The sequence below is a fragment of the Nelumbo lutea genome, chromosome 4 (genome assembly GCF_056320005.1).
Source record: "Nelumbo lutea isolate HS-2025 chromosome 4, American lotus-T2T, whole genome shotgun sequence".
In the NCBI taxonomy this organism is placed as follows: domain Eukaryota; kingdom Viridiplantae; phylum Streptophyta; class Magnoliopsida; order Proteales; family Nelumbonaceae; genus Nelumbo; species Nelumbo lutea.
In genome coordinates, this window is record NC_142687.1 from 92,559,214 (window position 1) to 92,579,943 (window position 20,730).

A 20,730-nucleotide genomic window follows, 5' to 3' on the forward strand; every position below is an offset into this window, starting at 1 on the left:
GGCTCTTCAAAAGATCAATACTATGGATGTACTTCAAAGAAAAAGGCCAAACTGGTGCCTTTCCCCACATGTCTATTACCTTTGCTTAAGAAATGGTGAGACGACGACAACTCATCTTTTGATTTCTTGTCCTTTTACTTCTTATTTGTGGGATTGGTTCTCTTCTTAGTTTGGTTGCAGATGGAATCCCCCCTTAGGTGTGCCGAACCTTTTTGACTCTAGCTTCTTCTGACAACCAAGGAAAAGAGGCAGGGTAATGTGGAGAATAACAAGAGCAGCCATCCTTTGGTCAATCTGGGAAGAAAGAAACCATAGGATCTTCCTAGGGCAAGATAAATCCAAGGAAGCACTTGTTGAGGTTGTCACCATCAAGGTTATGCATTGGCTGAAAGTACATCATCTCTTCAAGGACTTCTCCTTAGCTGACCTAATTAGAAATTGGAGTGCTATAGCTGTATCCTCTCCTTCCTCCCCTGTGGTACAAGAAAGTTGGATACCACCGCCTCAGCTCAGGGTGAAGCTACTAAACTTTGATGGAAGCTCCTTGGGTAATCCAGGTCAGTCGGGAGTTGGGGGTGTGTTCAGAAATGAGGAAGGAAAAGGCTTGGCCCTTTACTCGGGCCCAATTGGGGTGGGAGATTCATTAAGGGCAGAAGTAGTGGCCTTACTTCTAGGTTTGAGACTGGCGAAACAATGGGGAATGGCAACAATTAGAAGTGGAAGGAGACTCCAAAGCTGGTAATAGGGTGGATGCAATCTGGAAACTTGGGAGTTTGGTCTCTTAGACAGCCTGTAAGAGAGATTATTAGCTTAGCAAGGGAGATTGGGGTGCACTTTAAATGGGTAAGAAGGTCAGCAAATGGAATGGCTGACACTTTAGCTAAGCAAGGAGTTACTAGGGAGGCTTTGTTTTGGGCTTGTTTGTAAGTTCTTGTTTTTTTCCTTCCATTTTGTTGGTGGTAAGTCTGTAATCCTTTCAATTCTCTAATGAAAATTACCGTTTCCTATAAAAAAAACTTATAGGAATTGTATTTGATCTGCAATAAGGTCTAGGTGAAGAGAAAAGGATTTCCCCCAAATTTCTTTGCATATCATAAGTAGTTATTGCTAATGATAGTACCATGACCATCCACCTGCCATACAAATTTTCTGTTTTTAATTTTGTCACCATTGAATTACTGTTATTTACACCGTCTTTCTTATTAACAACATAACATTTATTATGTATTCTCTATGTTACAAACAGCTGATTACAAAATTCCAATTTGCAAAGAACCCCTCCATAACAACACCATCCTTATCTCTAAGAACCCCTTCGATTCCAGATTGCAAATGAGCTAAGAGTGGAGAATTTGATGATTCAAAGTGATTCTTAGGCGGTGGTGGGATGATTGGAGGATCTGTAGTCTATCTCTTGGTGCTACAGGGATGAAATCAAGAAATTCAAGTGGTTAAACAAGAAACATGAATTTTAGAATACAATGGGTGGGAAGATCAGCTAATACTATGGCTGATTACTTAGCCAAGCAAGGGGAAAATAGGGATCAGCTGTACTGGGCTCAGTTGTGATTGTATTTCCAGTTTGTTTATTTTCCTGTTTGGAAGAGCTCACAGCTCACACCTTTTCAAGGGCTGCTTGTAATGGTTGATTCTCTTGATTTTAATAAAATTATCTTTCATGTATAAAAACAACTGATTACAAAAATAAATAAATAAATTTAAGCAAAAAAAGTTCCCACATGTTTTCCTGCCAAAAAAAGAAAAGTTACCTATCCTTATGCATACACATCTGAAGCAATGTTATAACAAATTGAAGCTTTTCAAAATTTTCATGTGATGAGTTTATTCTGCTCCATGCTCTGGCAGTCTGGTCCCACGATGGTGTCCTGGTTCTATTGTGATGTCAAACTCTAGAATGGGTGTTATACTTTGACATCTATGATCTATTATTGTAATAGGAAAAACACATTTCATTAAGAAATCAGAAAGGACAGTGAAATTATATAGATAGATAGTTCTAACATTTTGACGAGAGTGTTTAAACTTCTTCTTGTACAAAAAAATGCATACATGTATCTAGACATCTAGGTGGGTGCATTGCAGACATGCATTTTGTGTTGCATCTACGATTGTTCCTTTATGTTTCTATGTCTGCCAATAATTTCTTCAAAATTATTTTCCTGCATTAGTTCATTTTGGATATTGTACTGTTTCATTGTCACCTTTTTTTTTTTTTTGGAATAGGAAGATTTTGTTTTGATAAATGGAATAGGAAGAATTTTATCAATTGCTTGGGTTGATTTTGGTTTGTAGAAGCATTCTGTCACTCTGATCACCTCAAAATCTAGGATCTTTCTGGGTGTTTTATTTGATATTGTGTGTATTCCTACCTATAGGTTTAAGCCTTGATTTTGAGTTTTCAGTATCAACTGTCGTCCCAATAGTGAAATTATGATGATAGTACTCATGCTTGAGATGCATATATCTTTGTTAGTATACCATCAATTTAATCTATGTAGCTATATGATTTTCATGTAATTGGTTGATACCACTCTGTCAAAATTCTATTAAACTAGAGTTTTCCTCTTATATGTTTTCTTATTTATTATATTGTTTTTTTTTTCCAAATTTTGAAATTCAGTCCTTGGAATGGAGCTCCGTATAAGGATGCTGCAGGGAAGACCGCACTAAATGGGTTATCATTTGATGGATTTCTGTCCCAGGTGCGTATCTCCATACAATTTCTTTTCTTTTCTTTTTTTATTTCATCTGGTTATAATTTAGATCAAAATTTCCACCTTCTTTCTATTATGTTTGTTGTAAATTGATGTTGGTAAGCATTGTTTCAGAAATTTTGGCACCATTGATGCTTGCTTTCTTTCCCTGCATGTAGGATTGATGAGAACTGTGCAACTAATTCACATGGGTGTTTTGTTTTCATGTGGTCATTTTATGAAGGGAAAAGTAATTAACAGCTTGAAGTTATTCTTTTGCAACCATTACCTTTTTATTAAGTGTAGCTATGAGTAAGTTACAAACAGTTATTTCTTTTTTGTTTTCTTTTGGTAGTGGTTAGGGGAATGATATGTTTGCTCCAGTTCTTCTATTCCATGGAGGACTTCTGGTGAACTTTTGTTGTGGCTGCATATTTTGAATGTTGATTTCTGATGGGTTGTTGATTGTCAACACTTAAGGTCTCAATTATTAAATCAATAAGACACCTAGTATATAAAGCATAGTGACATGCCTCATAGGTGCTTTGTTGCTATGCACTGTTATGCCTTCCCATTTAACTTCTAATCAAATGAATATTGGTATTTTTTGTTTTGGTTTCATATTAATCTCATTGTCCTCCAATTGGTTTGTTGTTTTCTAGATTTTAAACCATGAGTCATGTTCATTGTCTTTTTCAAGTACACTTGCTGAGGATTTTTGTTGGCTGCAGTGGGCCCTCATGACACTACTTGACCCAGCTCGAACTCTATCTAATTTGATATATATTGGATATGTTGGTGATCCTGCTTCAGCACTTTGTATAACCAGGCGAAGACGATTGGACCGTAAAAAGCTGCAATCAGAAAGAAATGTGTACCAATGCTTTGTATTTGGGCCTAAAAATGCTGGAAAATCTGCATTGCTAAATTCATTTCTTGGAAGGTGAACCCTCTGAACCAGCATCCTGGTGAACTACTGATAGTTTAAGTTAGGTCCAGCTAAGGCTCGGGATTGTTTCTTTGGTTGACTTAAGTTTTCTAATTTTACCTTTTAAGGTCCAGTTTTTTATTTTCTGTATCACTCTACTACAGGATTGATGTAGGACAAAAGAATCAAATCTGCTCATAAAATGTATTTCATTTCACCCTACAAGTCTATTAATATATTCATCGACTATGTCTTATAACGGTTTTCACTCTACTTATAGATTCATAGGGTGAAATATTTACTTATTAAAATAATATTGACTTCTAAACCAAAAGTGAAACCAAATATTTTCTTCTAAAGGTTTCTTAAGATATCCTAACCCAACTTGATAGCAAGGTGCCAACCAGCTGGTTGGTAAGGCCTCCTGCTGGTCATAGCGGAGACTTGGGATCGAATCCCACCTGCACCTGGGTTGGGGGATGGGCTACCCCCCTTGTGTAGCCCTTCAGAAGATATCTAAAAAAAAGATCTCTTAACTTGATAGTCAAGTAAAACATCTGGACAATGACCACAAACTCTATAGGAAACTGAGTCCATAGAATATTTATCATGTGGGGCCTGTGGAGAAGGGAAATGTAGACCTCCCTAAGGGTATGGAGGTCAGCAACTTCATTGACTTCCACATCCCTTGGGGATCTTCTAAGGTTCAGGTTCTAACTGTTTTCAGTAGGGAAAGCAGGAAAGCAAGAGGAGATGGTTGCATCTTTGTTCAGGGAAAGGATAAAATCCTGGGAAAAGAGAGCCAAAGCAGAATCATCACATTAAAGGTCAGTCTAGAATGTTATCCTATTCCCATTACCCACTTCGAAGACACCTTGCTTCAAGTTAGGGGTTTTGAAAGAGAGAAAGTTCAGTCTATAATGTTATCCTATTCCCATTACCCACTTCGAAGACACCTTGGTTCAAGTTAGGGGTTTTGAAAGAGAGAAAATTCAAGCAGAGTCATACAGCTGGGCACGCGTTTCTGTGTGAAAATCTGTGGAAATGGATTGTTCATAAGAACCTTGAGGAGATAGATCAATGTGGAAGTCATGTTGAAAGGTCTGATCTAGGGAATCACTGCAGTGGAGGGAAGAAAGAGAAGTCAAGTTCTGGTCAGCAATCAAGTAATGTTCTTTGTTTTGGTGATTTTTTTTTTGATAAATAAAAAGACAAGTTTCATTAATAGAAAACTAATGCAGTTACAAACTTGCCAAGGAGAGGCACGAGCTGCGTCCTCTCCTAACAGCAGGAAGAAAGACAAGTAGAAAACAGATTCAGTCTACAATTGAGCCTAATACAAACTTTCCCTATTTACCCCTTGCTTTGCAAGACCATCAGCCATAGAGTTTGTTGATCTCCCCACCCATTGTATTGTCACTGTCAAGCTCCTAGTGAGGCAGTTGAATTTTTTAATTTCATTCTTAAAACACCACACTATAGAGTCCGGGTTTTGTTTGCAAGTTGGATTTGGAAAAGTCTTATGATATGGTGAAGTTACCTTTGCTTAAAAAAAAGTCTTATGATATGGTGGATTAGGACTTTTAATGGAGGTAATGAGAACTTTTGGCTTTGAAGGTTGATGGTGCAATTAGATCATGGGGTGTATTAGGACTTGTCACTACTTTATCTTGGCGAATGGAACTCTTGTGGATCATTTTCTTGCCCTTAGAGGATATAGACAAGGGAGCCCACTTTCCCTTTCCTCTTTAATCTAATTGCGGATGTTCTTCAAAGATTAATTTCTAGGAATTTGGTGAGGAGGTGGAGACTGGAGAGTTTGTTGGGAGGGTGTCCCAATAACACATTTACAATTTGCAAATGATACTATTGTTTTCTATGAAGGGATGAATTAGATGGATAAAAAATGTCATATTTAAAGGTCAAACTTGATAAGAGTTGAGATAAAAAATGTCATATTGTCAAACTTTTTGATAAAATGTCATATTTAAAGGTCAAACTTGATAAGAGTTGTATTGCCCCCTTAAGTTGGGTGGTTCTTAGTTGCTTTGTTCTGTTTGTGTTATTTGTACATCCTCTCATGTACAATTGTGCATCCCCCCTACTCCTTTAAATATGTCTTTGGGGGATAGGTCATTGATTAAGTCAATGTTGACCAATCTGCTTGTCTACTATTTATTAGTATTTAAAATTCTAGAAGGGGTGAGTAGAAGATTGGAAATTTTGATTAGGGATTTTTATGGGAACCAAGGGAGAAGAAGAGGGATTATAGAGTTCGTTGGGAGGTGGTGAGTAGAAGTAAGAAATTTAGTGGTTTTAGGTGTAGGGAATATCCATAAAAGGAATACGACTCTTTTGGGTAAGTGGTTATGGAGATTGCCGGCGGAAAAGGATAAATTGTGGGCAAATGTGATTATTATAAGCATCCATGGGCTTGCAGTTGACGGGTGGGATGCTGGACTTTGGGCTAGGGCAATGAGAGCTTCCTGCTAGAAATCCATCAATAATCAGATATAACATGTCCTCTGAAAACTTGTTAAATTTTGGGAACATGTGTGGTTGGGTGATTCACCACCAGACCTGGCTGGGCTTCGGGCCTAACTTTACACACTGTTTCAGACTTGGGCTTCGGGCCAGGCCCATTCAAGTTTTCGCAAAAGCCAAGCCCGAGCCAGCTCATGAACAGGTTTACTCCCCACTGAAGGAACAATTTCCATCTCCGTTAATTTGTCTGACCTTACGGATGAGCTTGTTTTTTCTTTCTTAATGCCTTCTAGCTCAGACAGTTGGATTTTGTATCTTGCATACTCTAGTTCTTTCTCCTGTGCCTCCTTGTCAACCTTCATCCAACCCCCTAACAGTTCTGTGGTGCCTTTTCTTGTTAAGGAGGTTTGGAACAAGCCTATTCTTCGTAAGGCTAATGATGAGACTTTCTACCACTTTTTAACCTCCTACTTTTGTTTCTATTTTTTGGGGCTGGTTTCTGTCTTTGTTTGGGTGCAGGTGGAACCTCTTGTTGAGTGTACAAAGCTTGTTTGATTCTACCTTTGTCAACTGGCAAAAGAGAAGGGGGAGAATTCTGTGGAGGTGCACAAGAGGCTATTTGCTGGACCAGTCTAGGAGGAAAGAAACCAAAGAGTTTTTTAAGGAGAGGAGTGGAGAAGCACTCATTGAAAAAACCATTACCATCAGAGTGGTCCAATGGGTAAAATCTTTGAGCAGTTTTAAAGGAATTTCTACCAATGACTTGCTTAGATAATGGAAGGAAGTGGCTGACTCCTCTTTCTCTAAAGTTGTCATCAGACCAACCTGGTCCCCTTCTACTTGCGGGTTTATCAAGCTGAACTTTGATGTAGTACTGGAATGAGGAGAGAAGAATTATTGCTTTCTACTTGGGCCCGATAGGTATGGGTGGTTCATTGAGGTCTGAAATCATGGCTGTGATGGAAGGAATTCAACAGGCGAAGGAGCTGAACATAAGGAGGCTGATCATTGAAGGGAATTCAAAGTTAGTAGTGAGCTGGCTGCAAAAGGAGGAGACGGGTTGGTGGAACTATGTTAATGAAAAAAGGAGTTCAAGCGGGTAACACAAATCATAAAAGTTTAAGTTGCAGTGGGTAAAAAGAAGTGCTAATTCTTTTGCTGATGCTTTGATGAAGCAAGGGGTGGGAAGGGATCAACTTTAAAGGCTGTGTTGTAATTAGTGTAATCAGCTGTCATCTCAGAAAGAGTTAAGAGAGTTTTCCTCTCTCTGTCATGTTTCATTGTATGTCCTTTTTTTCTGTATTAATGAAATGTTCCTGTTACTGAAAAAAAAAAAAGAAGTATTCTTCAAGGTAGCCTCCACAAATAAAATGATATCATCTTCGAACTCTTTCATCAAGGCCTTGATTGCAGGTGAGCAGAACACTTCCCTTCTTTGCAAGAAGATCCGGTCCCTTCACATTCCTCCCAGAGTTTGCTTTTTTGTTCGGGAGGCCTGCGTGAAGAGAGTAAACATGTGATTTCCAATGGAAGAATATTGACTGAATATGTCTCTTCCCTTGTACTTGCATTTTATGCATCTGTGGTGGGGAATCTGCTAATAATCTTCTCTTCAATTGCCAGGAAACTAGAAGTATTTGGCACTATTTTCTCAACATTATGGGATACTGTTGGGTTGCTCTGGAGGGTATTTTGGGTTTCCTTTGACAGTGGAATGGTAGAGGTCTTAGTCGGAGAAGTAAGGTCTACTGGCAAATAGTTATCCATGCGGTGATGTGGGGTGTTTAGGAAGAGATGAACAATTACATTTGACAACAAGACCAGATCTTAGGAAGACTTAAATCTCTCACATTACTCACAATTGCAATTTGCAACTTGTGGGTCACTAGTTCTGAGTTCTTTATAGGTATTTCTGTCAGTGATCCCAATTGGAATGTGGTTAACATTTTTGTTGTCCTCCCCTAGGCCTCTAACCATCCCTCAAGGCCCAGGTGCAAGAAAGGAAGGGGTGAGGACTTTAATTCTGATGGTAGTGCTTCAAGAAGACTGGGAATGGCAGAGATTGAAGGACTGATTAAAGAGAGGAACGATAGCATCTATTTGAGGCCCTGTTCGTTTTTCGGGAAATAGGAGGGGGAAAGTTGGATTAGGAAAATGACGCCCATTGACCAACTTTACAGTGTTCTTTTTCTGGAAAGCTTTGGGCCCTACGGTAAAGTCAGTTTCCTAGGTGGGCAAGTAACTTTCCCACCTGGGGAAAAGTTTACGAAACATAATGGGACAAGTTTGCCCATTCTAACTTTCCCAGGAAACATTTACCTGGGTAAGTGCTTACCCGGTTAAGTGACCTTTTGAAAAGTTAACAAGGCCTAAAGGTATTTTGTTAGTGAGCCCAATAGTGTGGTTAATCTTTTGTTCTCCTCCCCTAGACTTCCTACCATCCCTTGAGGTCCAGGTGCAAGAAAGGAAGGGATGATAACTAGAGGAACAGTAACATCTGTTGGGCTTACAATGGACCAATTGGGTATGCTGACTCCAGTAAGTCAGATGTCCTGGCAACTCTTATTGGTATCAGTATCACTAGAGACCTGGGCATTTGGAATCTAATCATTTAAGGAAACTCTGCAAATACTATTAAGTGGTTAGTAGAAGAGGAGGGTGGTATTTGGAGACTAATCACTACCTGGCTGAGGCTGGAGATATTCTGAGTGTAAAAAAGGGTAGCCCAGTGCACGAGGGGCCCGTCAATGTGGGGTCTGGGGAGAGACAGATATATGCAGCCTTACCACCACAGATACACAGAGAGGCTGTTTCCAAGATAGTGTGAGTGTAATGAATGTAAATCTGTACCGGATTCCAAGGGAAATAAATTATGTAGCAGCTGGTCTAGCTAAATATGGTCCTCTCTTGGATGTCTTGTATAGTGATAGGTCTCTGCTAGTGTAGACCTCATATTGGCCTTTTTGTCTATCTGCTTCCTTATGTGCATCATCTCACGTACTGTGTCCTCTTTTAAATGAAACTCAATTATCGTCTCCCTCTCCCTCTCTCAAAAAAAAACAGTTGGCCCATCTGTAAAAACTTGTATGCAAACATGACTGTTGCTTCCCTTTTCTCAGCCCTACGCTTCATCAGAGAGCTTCTCTCAAATGATTATTATGACTTGACTCAATGACATCTCAAATTGTTTTCATAATGCAGGCCATTCTCTGAAAATTATTCTCCAACCACTAGTGAGCGTTTTGTGGTGAATATTGTTGATCGGCCAGGGGTAAGCATGCAATATGCCTTTACTCTCTTACGAACATGCCTACACTCATGGACGCACACATGGAAAGTAACATGCATGCGCTGATCAGATATAACGGTCCATAATTAACTTCTATTTGCTTTGGAACTAAGACAAATCCGTAAGTAATCCATTCGGACAAGCAAATTAGGACTCTTTTAACTCCCAAAATAACTCATTACTTATCCTACTAAAACTAACTTAATGTAAAGCCACTGGAAATTGCTAAAAATAGCATATAACAATTTTACTATACAAATAGTAATTACTGGAATTACTATAAATAGTTAGTCCTAATGTTACCAAAAGTAGTAGTTTCGAAACAACAGTGAACTTCTGAGAAACTAAAAGACTATCCTTGAGATGGCTACAAGTAGAAAATTAATTGAAGAAAACTTAAACAGTACTATATGCTATCATCCAAAAATTCTGCAAATGGTGTAGAAATCGGAAAACTAATTTCTTTCCCCATGGATTTTTTCCTTGCTTCCATATCTGCATTAAGAAGATATGGAAAGGGTGAAAAATCTTCATGGATTTAACCTAATCTACCATCTTCACTGTAATATTTTCTGTCACAGCTTCTCTGGCTTGGACCTTATCCTTGAAGATATGGCGTTTCTTTCCTCCCAGACAGTCCAAACTCCAAACCATATCTGCCTTTATAGTTTATATGCATCCCTAGGAGGATTCCAATCAAACTAAAAAAAAAAACGAGAAGAAATATTCATAAAAAAAAAAGAGAGAGAAGAAATAATATGTACTAGATACAAATGATCATGAGATTATTAGATGGAAAGTAGTTTCACAACTTGCTTTACACATAAAATGCATAGGGGGAGACTTGATATTTGTTCAATATTTGTTAAGTCAATGTTAATTACTTTGTAGTTTAAGCAAATTAGCAAATTATTCATGAATGTATAGAACCCTAATATAGTAAAACTAGAACTCTTCTTGCTTTGTTGTTTCATTATTTAATTGTGTAATATTTGAATGTTTAAGAGGCAAAATGTAATTAAATTTTTAAATACAACCATATTTAGTAGGTACCAAGCTGTATGCCAGGTATTTGGAAACCTAATGCAATCAAATATTGTAATTGTTTTTGCCAACCAAAAAGATAATTGTCATATATAATGGCGAAAAGGCCTCTATATTTAGTCATAAGATCTAGGAGGAAAGTACTTAGAATTTAGAAAGAAAATTGCTCTTTCTTAGGAACTTCTTTCTCATGGTTTCAGATATTAGCTAATAATCTAGCTGATGCATTAGTTAGGCAAGGGGTGCAAAGGGATCATTTGTTTTAGGTTAACTTTCCATCAGGGATATATTAATGTAATCAAGGTGGGCACCTGGGGCTGCCCTCTCTATTTATAATGGGTTGCCGGAGACATACAGTATTGTACATTTTTTTTTTTTTGATAAATGAAAGAAGTTGATATTAATAGTGAAATTGTGAGCATACAAACAGCCTAAGAAGAGGCACGAGATGTGACCTCTTCTTTAAAGACGAAAGCACAAAACTCACACTAGACAGAAATCAGTTTACAAAGTTGCCCAGTACAAAGAAACCCTTGAGACCCCTTGTTTAGCAAGAGAATCAGCCAAAGCATTGCTGATCTGCTAACCCACTGAAAATTAACTGACATGTTTCTTGTAAGCCAATTGACTCTTCTTAGGAGATGCCTATAATCCCAATTAACAGTATTTGGGTTCACCAACAAACCCACAACCACCTTGGAATCTCCTTCAATTACCAAATTCTCCACTCCAAGTCGGTTGGCAAGCTGTATTCCTTGTATTGCTGCTAGTATCGCAGCCCTTGTAGAGTCTCCAACTCCCACTGGTCCTGAGTCTAAGGGAAGAATGTTGCTATCCTTATACCCGACAGTCCTGAGTTCCCTTGATTACTCCCATCCATCAAAGTTCAATTTCACAGCGCCCTCTGGAGGGGGTAGCTAGCTAGCTTGTATTCTAATCTTTTGAGAAGATGTCGAAGCCACTGCTGCCCAGTTTCTCCTGAGATTATCATGGGACTAATTCTCAAGAAGTGCTGTAGTTTTCAGCCAAAAGGTTGCCCTTGTCAAGATACACTCTTTTACTTTAATAATACTCCTTTGCTTTCCTTGAAATATTTTGGCATTTCTTTCCTCCCAAATAGTCCATAACAGAGCTGCTCTAGTACATTTCCACATTAATTTCCCCCTCTTCGTGGGCCAACCAAAGGTAGATGGATCAAAGAGCGATGTCACATCGGATGGCAAGTTCCACCTGCACCCAAACAACAAGAAAATCCAAATTCCAAATAGCTACAACAAAGGAGCAAGATATCATTAGATGGTAATAGTTTGGGGACAAGCACATAAAAGGTTTCTTTTTTTGCAAGTTGTCCAAAGTATTAATCTTTCCATGGTAAACTTCCCAATAGAAAACCACTATTTTAGGGAGGAGCTGAGGGATTTGAAGAAAGAGGTACTAGAGAAGGAGCCACTCGAAGTTAAGGTCCAAATTCTTCTATCAGGATTAAGAGGGTCTAAACAAATAGAGTCAAGTAGAAGTAGCATCTCAGTGATGCAAGCAAACTTCTCTTCCCTCAACCCTCTACGGAAGCCAAAATCCCAGTTTAAGGACAACGGGAGGGATCGGGAGGATAAGAACCTGGAAACCAGCTCCTTTTTAAAGAGGGATATGAAATAAGGGGAGGGAAATAGGTCTTTGAGAGGGTTAAGTCTTCTTACCCCTCCCTCCTGGTTGTAATTTCTATATCTCTTTTTATAAAATTCTGTTATTGATAAAAAAAAATCGATCTTTGAGAGGTTGGTTACCCACCCAAATATTTTCCCAAAAAAAGAACAGAATTACCAGAGCAAACATCATACATTACAAATCTAGAGCTTCATTGTTATAATCCTTACTTAAGCTAACTACCTCCCACCTGATCAGGTGATCCTTTTTCTCCTCCCCTGACTCCCAAAGGAAATCCCTCGTCAGTTTTTCTATCTTCTTAGCTTCCCTAGAAGGAATCCTAATGACAATGAAGAAATAAATCAACAGATTGGCAAGCATAGCCCTAATTAAAGTTAGGGTTAGCACCTAGGGAAGACCTAAATAGGTTAAGGGCCACTCTGAGATAGGACATTCTAAGAGTAGAAATTACTATTTGGAAATCTAGATGAATTCTTTGTGAAGAGAAAGAAGAAGATGAGTTTCGGCAGTAGAGAAGAAAAGAGAAGAAAGAAAGAGTAGGATGTCAACCAGAATTGAATTAGTTTTGGCCGCCAACCCCTCATTATATTTTATACTTAAAAGAATAAGAGATTACAAGAATGCCCTTAGTAGGGCGGCTACTAAAGTAGCTGAACAGTCACAACTTAAGAACATAAGCTAATGGGCCTAAAGCCCAACAACTTAAAAATATAAGAGCTAAATAACTAGGCCCAATAACTAGAAATTGGCCCAACTCAACACTCCCCCCTCAAGTTGGGAGTAGATGTCACACATTCCCAACTTGCGTAGATCATGCTCCAGCTTATTCCTTGCAACATCTTTTGTGAGAACATCAGCAAGTTGCAGATCAGAAGCAATGTATGGGAGACAAACTTCCCTAGAAGTCACCCTTTCTCTGATGAAATGTCTATCCACTTCAATATGCTTTGTCCGGTCATGCTGAACTGGGTTATGGGTAATGTTGATTGCTGCCTAGTTATCACAGTACAACATCATAGGTTCTTCTGCATGTACACCAATCTCTCCTAACAGGGAACTGATCCAGAGAAGTTCTGAAACTTCATGTGCCATGGCCCTGTATTCAGCTTCAGCACTTGATCTTGCTACCACTGTCTATTTCTTACTCTTCCACGAAACAAGGTTACTCTCAACAAGGGCATACTCCTAAAGTAGATCTCCTGTCATCAAGGCATCCTGCCCAATTTGCATCTGTATAAGCCTCTAGTTTCAACTGTCCATGATCAGCAAACAATATGCCTTTGCCCGGGTGTCCCTTCAGATAAGCAAGAATCCTGTCGACAGCCTCCCAATGCTGGACTCGTGGAGCATAGGAAACGTCTGGTCTTGTCATACACAAGTATAGCAGCCGCCCCACAAGTCTCTGATATCTCCCAATGTCCTTTACTGCCTCACCTTTTGATGCATTAATTCTGTGATTCTGATCAATAGGAGTATTGATTGCCTTTGTTCCAAGCTTCCTTGTTTCTTGTAGAAGATCCAATACATACTTCCTCTGAGAGATAGAAATTCTATGTTTTGATCTTGCAACTTCAATGCCTAAGAAATATCCGAGTTCTCCAAGATCCTTAATTTCAAATTATCTGTGTAGATTATTCTTCAGACAATCAATCTCACTTAGGTCATTCCCTGTGACAACATTATCATCCACATAAACAATTAGGATTGACACCAAGGATCCCCTCCGCTTCACACACAAGGTATAGTCAGATTGATTCTGAGTGTGGCCAAAAGCAACCAAGGCTTTCTTGAACCTGTCAAACCATGCTCTGGGAGACTGCTTTAAGCCATAAAGTGACTTCTTAAGTCTGCATACCTTTCCCTTTTCAGCATCACTGTAGAAACTAGTAGGAAGATCCATATACACTTATTGCAAATCTCCATTTAGGAAAGCATTCTTCATATCAAGTTGAAACAAAGACCAAGAGTATGCGGCAGCAAGAGAAAGAAGTATCTGAACAGAGCTCATCTTTGCAACTGGTGCAAAGGTCTCTAAGTAATCAATGCCATAGGTCTGTGTATACCTTTTTGCAACAAGTTTGGCCTTATACCTTTCTATACTTCCATCTACCTTATATTTGATTGCGTAAACCCATCTACATCCAACAGTCTCCTTGCCCTCTGGTAGGTCCACAATCTCCCATGTCTAATTCTTAACTAAAGCTTCCATCTCTTCCTACATAGTTGTGTTCCACTTAGGTTTGGAGATAGCTTCACTGATACCCTTGGGTATAGAAACGGAGTCAAGAGAGGAAAGAAAAGCTCAGTAGGAAGGAGAAAGTCTACTGTATGATAGGTACTATGAAATACAATGAGCAGTATAGTTTCTCTTCCCTTTTCTAAGTGCAATAGGAAGGTCCAGGTTTTCTATAATGGGGTTAGTAGAACCAATGGGAACTAAAATAGTAGAGGGATCAAGAGGAATACCTGAATTAGTTGAATCTGGAGTCTCCAAGGAACTGACAGGAAGTGATGTGAGTTCTGCTGCAGTGGGATCAACCACCCTGTGAAATCTCTGTCGTGAGTAACGCTGAGAAGCAAGATGCAAGGGAGGTGGTAAGGTAGGTGACATAGGAGGATCAAGCACAGGAGTGGACATAGGAATTGGAATCGGAAGAGGGATAGACTGCTCACTCACTTCCTTAAAACACTCCCCTAAGAAGGATTCTTTGAGAAGAAGTATGTGGACTCAAAAAAAGTGACATCCATAGTAACATACCGACTTTCAGAGACTAGATCATAGCAGCAGTACCCTTTCTGATTTTCTACATATCCAAGGAAGACACACTTCTTTGCCTTTAGGTCAAGGTTCGAACGGTGAGGACCAAGAATATGTGCAAAGCAAACACACCCAAACACTCTGAGAGGAATATGGAACATCTCCTCCTTAGGAAAAAGGAGGCTGAATGGGGTGCTGAATCCAAGTATACAGGAGGGCACCTTGTTAATCAAAAATACTGTTGTGAGAATTGCATCACCCCAAAACCGAACTAGAATTGTAGATGTGATCATCATGCTTCTTGCAATCTCAACAATGTGTCTGTTCTTCCTTTCTGCAACACCATTTTGCTGTGGACTGTAGGAACAACTGCACTGATGGACAACACCATATTCTAACAGATATGGAGCAAGGTGTTTTTTAAAATATTCCCCTGGCATTGTTTGATATGAACACCTTTATTCATGTTCCAAATTGTGTTAGCACCATCTGATGAAATTGCCTTACAAAGGATGGTACTTCATCTCGGGATCTCATCAAGTAAATCCAAGAATATCGAGAGAAACCATCCACAAATAAGAGAAAATATCGATAACCACTCATAGAAGGAACATGATAAGGTCCCCACACTCCAGACTTGACAAACTAACAGACTCAAATAGCTTTGGAAACAAAAGGCTCAATGAAGAAAAAGGAAAATGACCTAAACGATTATGCCAAAGCATAATCTCACTCACAGACCCTGACTCACTACCCCTGCTGACATGATGGCTGATGAGGAGGAAGCACATCCAGGAGGTAGATTCCATTCACTTCACAACCACTCTCAATCGTCCTCTTTGAATCCAGATCCTGCAAGATACAATGACCAGGAGGAAAAATTACTAAACAGTTCAGGTTCTTAATCAAACTACTAACAGATAACAAATTAGTATTCAATCTGGGAACATGAAGGATAGAGGGAAGGGAAATGGAATCACTAATCTTGACAGACCCCTTCCCAGCAATGGGAACATGAGATCCATCACCTGTGGGTCATGTGCTCTGAGGCTCCAAAATCTATAATCCAAGGAGGTCCCTCCTTACCTGAAGTAGAAACATAATTTTCAGTGGCATGTGAACTACCTGTGTGAGCAAAGGAAGTAGAGTGTGCTCCACCAGAACCACCCATACCTGGTTGTCCACTTGTTGCTGAACTAGAACTGGTTGTATCCCACTGGTTCAGAAAGTGCCCATACCTTTCAACTTCAACCCTTATTGCAGCAGCTGCAACAGACTCCAGAGTAACTGTAGTAGGAGGAGTCGAAATATCACCAGTGACTGCCATGTGAGCATTTCCCTTCTTATTTTTGAGTCTATTCGGCACAAGATGGGGATGAAGCTTCCAACAAGTATGTTGCAACAGACTCCAAAGTAGTTGTAGTAGGAGGGGTCGGAATATCACCAGTGACTGTCATGTGAGCATTTCCCTTCTTATTTTTGAGTCTATTCGGCACAAAATGGGGATGAAGCTTCCAACAAGTATTTCTTGTGTGTTTAGGCTTCTTACAGTAGTCACAAATCAAATCCTTTTTGTCTTCCTTCTTGATTTCATTGCCACCCTGGTCTCCACCTTGTTTAGGTTTCACAGTGCTAACCATGGCTGATTGATCAAACCTAGAATTCTTCATCATCACATTTCTCCTGCTCTCTTCCCCTGACACAAAGGCATTTGTCTAGGAGAGAGTAACACTGTCCCTGGAAAGAATGTGTTGTCTTGCAATATCATATTCGGGATTAAGGCCAGCAAGAAATTCAAACATCCTATACTCCTCTAGGAGCTTCTGGTAGGTAGCTGCATCCTTAGTGGTTTCCCAAACAACTGTCTCCAAATGGTCAATCTCCTGCCACAGGGTTTTAAGGACTGAAAAGTAAACAGCAATAGGTCTATCTCCCTGCCTTGTAGCAATAATCTGATTTCTCAACTGATAAGTCCTAGCAGCATTCTCCCTCTGTGAATAGGTTTCTGCAACCCCATCTCATATTTCCTTGGTTGTATTTGCCCACAAAAAGTTTTTACTTATATGGGGCAGCATGGAATTACACAGCCAAGTCATCGCCATATAGTTCTCCTGTACCCACCGGGAGATGTTAGTTTCGTCTTTCACTTCTTCACCAGTGATATATCCTAACTTCCCATGAGCACCAATGGTCGTTTTCGCAAATTATGACCATTCTAAGTAATTCGAACCATCCAACTTAATTGTAGTAATGGACCCAGCCCTGAAAAGGTGTCTAGCATCTCCTCCCGCTGGTCTCATTTCACTCCCAGGCTTGTTTATAACTCCGTTACCCTCCATACTTCTCAAGAAGGGGATAGAAGATTACTGTAATATGCAAGAATATCAAATAAATCACTTTTGGTACCAATGACACCCTTCTGGTGCCCTAGATGGTCCGCCCACAAAAGATCCCTTTTCTATGGGACGGGAAAAGAGAGAGAAGAGGCAGCCGCTCTCTCCAGAGACCTCCAAGTCAGCAACCCTAAAAAAATTAGGGCGCCACTAGGTCAAAACTAAAGAGTCCAACAGAAATAGGACTCTCCCCCTTTCTCCAGTTTTCCCTAATTTGATGGGAAACGCTAGACCAGCTACAGGGCAAAACAGATCCACCAAAAAATCCAAAAACTGGGCTTACCTGAGATCTTTGATCAGCCTCTTAAATCACCATGCAGTCGACCGATCTAGGGCTGCATGAGAAAACAGCTCAAGGAACTTTCGACCTGCTCGGATACCAAGTAGAAATCACTATTTGGAAATTAGATGAATTCTTTGTGAAGAGAAAGAAGAAGAAAATGAAGAGTTTCAGCAATAGAGAAGAAAAGAGAAGAAAGAAAGAGTAGGATGTCAACTAGAATTGAATTAGTTTTGGCCATCAACCCCTCATTATATTTTATACTTAAAAGAATAAGAGATTACAAGAATGCCCTTAGTAGGATGGCTATTAAAGTAGCTAAATAGTCACAACTTAATAACATAAGCTATTGGGCCTAAAGCCCAACAACTTCCTAACTTAACAACTTAAAAATATAAGAGCTAAATAACTGGACCCAATAACTAGAAATCGGCCCAACTCAACACCAAGCACTCCACAATAGCTTCCAACTCCCTACCTTCCAAATTTAATCCCACCACACAACTCTTCTCAAATTTAATCTTCAGGTTAGAGGCATTCCCGGGAAGGGTTAAAAGACTCTTCAGATGCTTCACTCTTGTCAGGTCACTCCCCTCACAAAAGATTATTGTATCATCCACAAACTAGAGATGGGTGACTGGGACTTGATCTCTTCCCATTCTCCACCCCTTTATTGACCCAGTCTTATCTGCCTCCGATAAAAGTCGACTCAGGACATCAACAACTAGAGTGAACAAGAAACGGCAGAGTGGGTCACCTTGTCTTAGGCCCCTGCAAGCCGGGAAGAAGTCATTTACTACTCCATTTACCAAAATTAAGTAATGACAAGAAGTAAGGCAACCAATAATCCAATTACACTCTAACAAGAAACTCTAGTCCATTAAATCATAAGCCTTCTCCGAGTCCAGCTTGCAGACAAAGTCTTGATTGCCTGATCTTCTCATCTCTTCTACACATTCATTTGCTATTAGAATTTGATCAATTATTTGTTGGCCTTGCACAAAGGCGCCTTGAGCTTGAACTGATATGGGAGGGGAGGACATTTTTAATCCTCAAAGACAATACTTTAGCCCAAATCTTGTAGATGCTAGTCACCAGGCTAATTGGTCTAAAGTCTTTAGGGTGTGTAGCCTCTTTCTTCTTTGGAATTAGAACAAGAAAAGTAGCGTTAACTTCAGGGCTAGTGACATAGTTATCCTCGAATTCATTAAAAACGTCAAGAAAGTCCTTTTTCACAATAATCCAACAATCTTGATAAAAAGGAATAGTAAAGCCATCTGGCACTGGTGACTTAGATCTATCCATTGAAAACACCACATTCTTAATTTCCTCCTCAAAATTCCTTTCCAGCTTTCTCTTTTTCATTTTAGAAAGTCCTAGCCAATCCAACCCTTCCAACTCCTCTCTACTTCCTAGTGGCCTATTGACCTCCTTAGGATGGATTTAAAGTGATCTACAAAACACTAAATTTCATGGAAAAATTTAGTGTTCCCTTCACCTTAGTTGATCCATTTGACCCTGGATTTTTGCCTCCAAGAGATTTCTTCCCGCGATAGGACCTCTTCTAGTTCATGCTTTAATCTTTTTCTTGACCCCCTTTCCTGTTCATTCAGTGATTTAAATGGCGCGCCTAGGCACACAAGCGAGGCACATTTTAGGGTAGGTGCCTCGCCCAGGTCCTAGGCGCAGCCCTTTCAAAAGGCGCACGCTTGGTGCACCTAGGTGTGCGCTTGGTGTGTCTTGCGCCTTAGCCCAAGCGTGCGCCTTTTGAAAATTTGACGCTTTTTTGCCTTTTGTGTGTCTAGCGGCTGGGCTGGGGGCTCAGCCCTCAAACCCCCATGCCACGCCCCTCGAGGCAAGCCCAAACAAGTTCACATTAGGTCTTAAATCCTTAGTTCTCACACAGAAAATAATGATTTTATAGTTGTACTTGCTTTTTAAGAAGATATTTTATTAGGATGAATGAATGAACAACATTCCCAAATAGGGGGTGTTGGGCTTGCCTCAAGGGGTGTGTCGTCCATTCATTAGCTACTTGAAGTAATATGTTCTACATCACATTAGCTATTTGAAGTAATGCAATTTAGAAAAAAAAAAAAGAGAGAGAGAGATTGTGGGTTTTATATGGTTGAAAAGGACTGCATCCTAACAAGAGCAATACATTGGCTGAAAACCTTGGAGATATTTGATGATTTTTCTTTTGATGACTTGTGGAGGAATTGGTTAGTAATATCTAATACTTCTACAAAGAAGAATAAACGTTTATCAGAATGGGATTCGCCGTCAGAAGGTGTCATCAAGTTAAATTTTGGTGGAAGTAGCCGAGGTAACCCTGGGCCGTCAGGTATAGAGGGTGTCCTGAGGAATAAGGACAGCAACATCATCTCCTTATTTTCAGGACCGGTGGGAGTGCAAGTCTCTACGAAGGCAGAAATACAAGCTGCAGTACAAGGAATTCAGATCGCTAACCAGCTTGGGGTGGAGCATCTCCTAGTTGAAGGGGACTCTCAGGTGGTAACAAGGTGGCTTCTAAACCCAGATGCTACCATTCGGGGCTACAAAGACCTCATCAAAAAGTAAAGTGGTTAACTAGGAATATTAGATTTGAGGTAAAATGGGTAAGTAGGTCAGCTAATACTATGACTGATTCTCTGGCTAAATAGGGGGTTTCTAGGGAGGTCCTTTTTTGTGCTACTTTGTAAGTTGTTATAATATATTGGAAAGTTGTACTTAACTAACTTGGAGAGGTTGCATCTCGTGCCTCTCCTTGGGACATTGTACTATTCTCCTTTGCTGATTAATAAATTTCATTCAATTATCAAAAAAGTGTTCTATATATTTGATTTTATTTGTAAATTCTCATTTGAATATGCTTTACATGCTATATTTATGTATTTTAATTTTAGGTAATAGGTTTTTTAGAACATTTATTTTAAAATTTAAGTTTATATTTTTATTAAGATTATGTTTAATAATATTTCAATTTTTTAGCTTTTTTTATTTTTTACGTCTAGCTTAAAAAGGCGTGTGCCTCACCTTGCGCTTTTAAAACACTAGTTCATTCAAGGTATTTTGATATTCCTTTAAATCTAGTTCCTCAATTTGGGTCACTATATTAGCTTTTACTTCCTTCCCAAATTGATCCCTATTCCATTATTTTAATTTTGCTCTCAGT

The 20,730-nt window shown here is 39.4% G+C and overlaps 1 protein-coding gene across 2 annotated transcripts in view; it reads left to right on the forward strand.

The window, feature by feature from the left end:
- LOC148861828 (mitochondrial Rho GTPase 1-like) overlaps nt 1–20,730 on the forward strand; it is a 57,831-nt gene that overhangs the window by 20,280 nt on the left and 16,821 nt on the right. For both annotated transcript variants that reach the window (XM_088940849.1, XM_088940848.1), the window contains exons 9-11: nt 2,642–2,723; nt 3,446–3,657; nt 9,328–9,397. In XM_088940849.1, the coding sequence (XP_088796975.1) occupies nt 2,642–2,723; nt 3,446–3,657; nt 9,328–9,397 (364 nt within the window). The remainder of the gene's footprint in view (nt 1–2,641; nt 2,724–3,445; nt 3,658–9,327; nt 9,398–20,730) is intronic.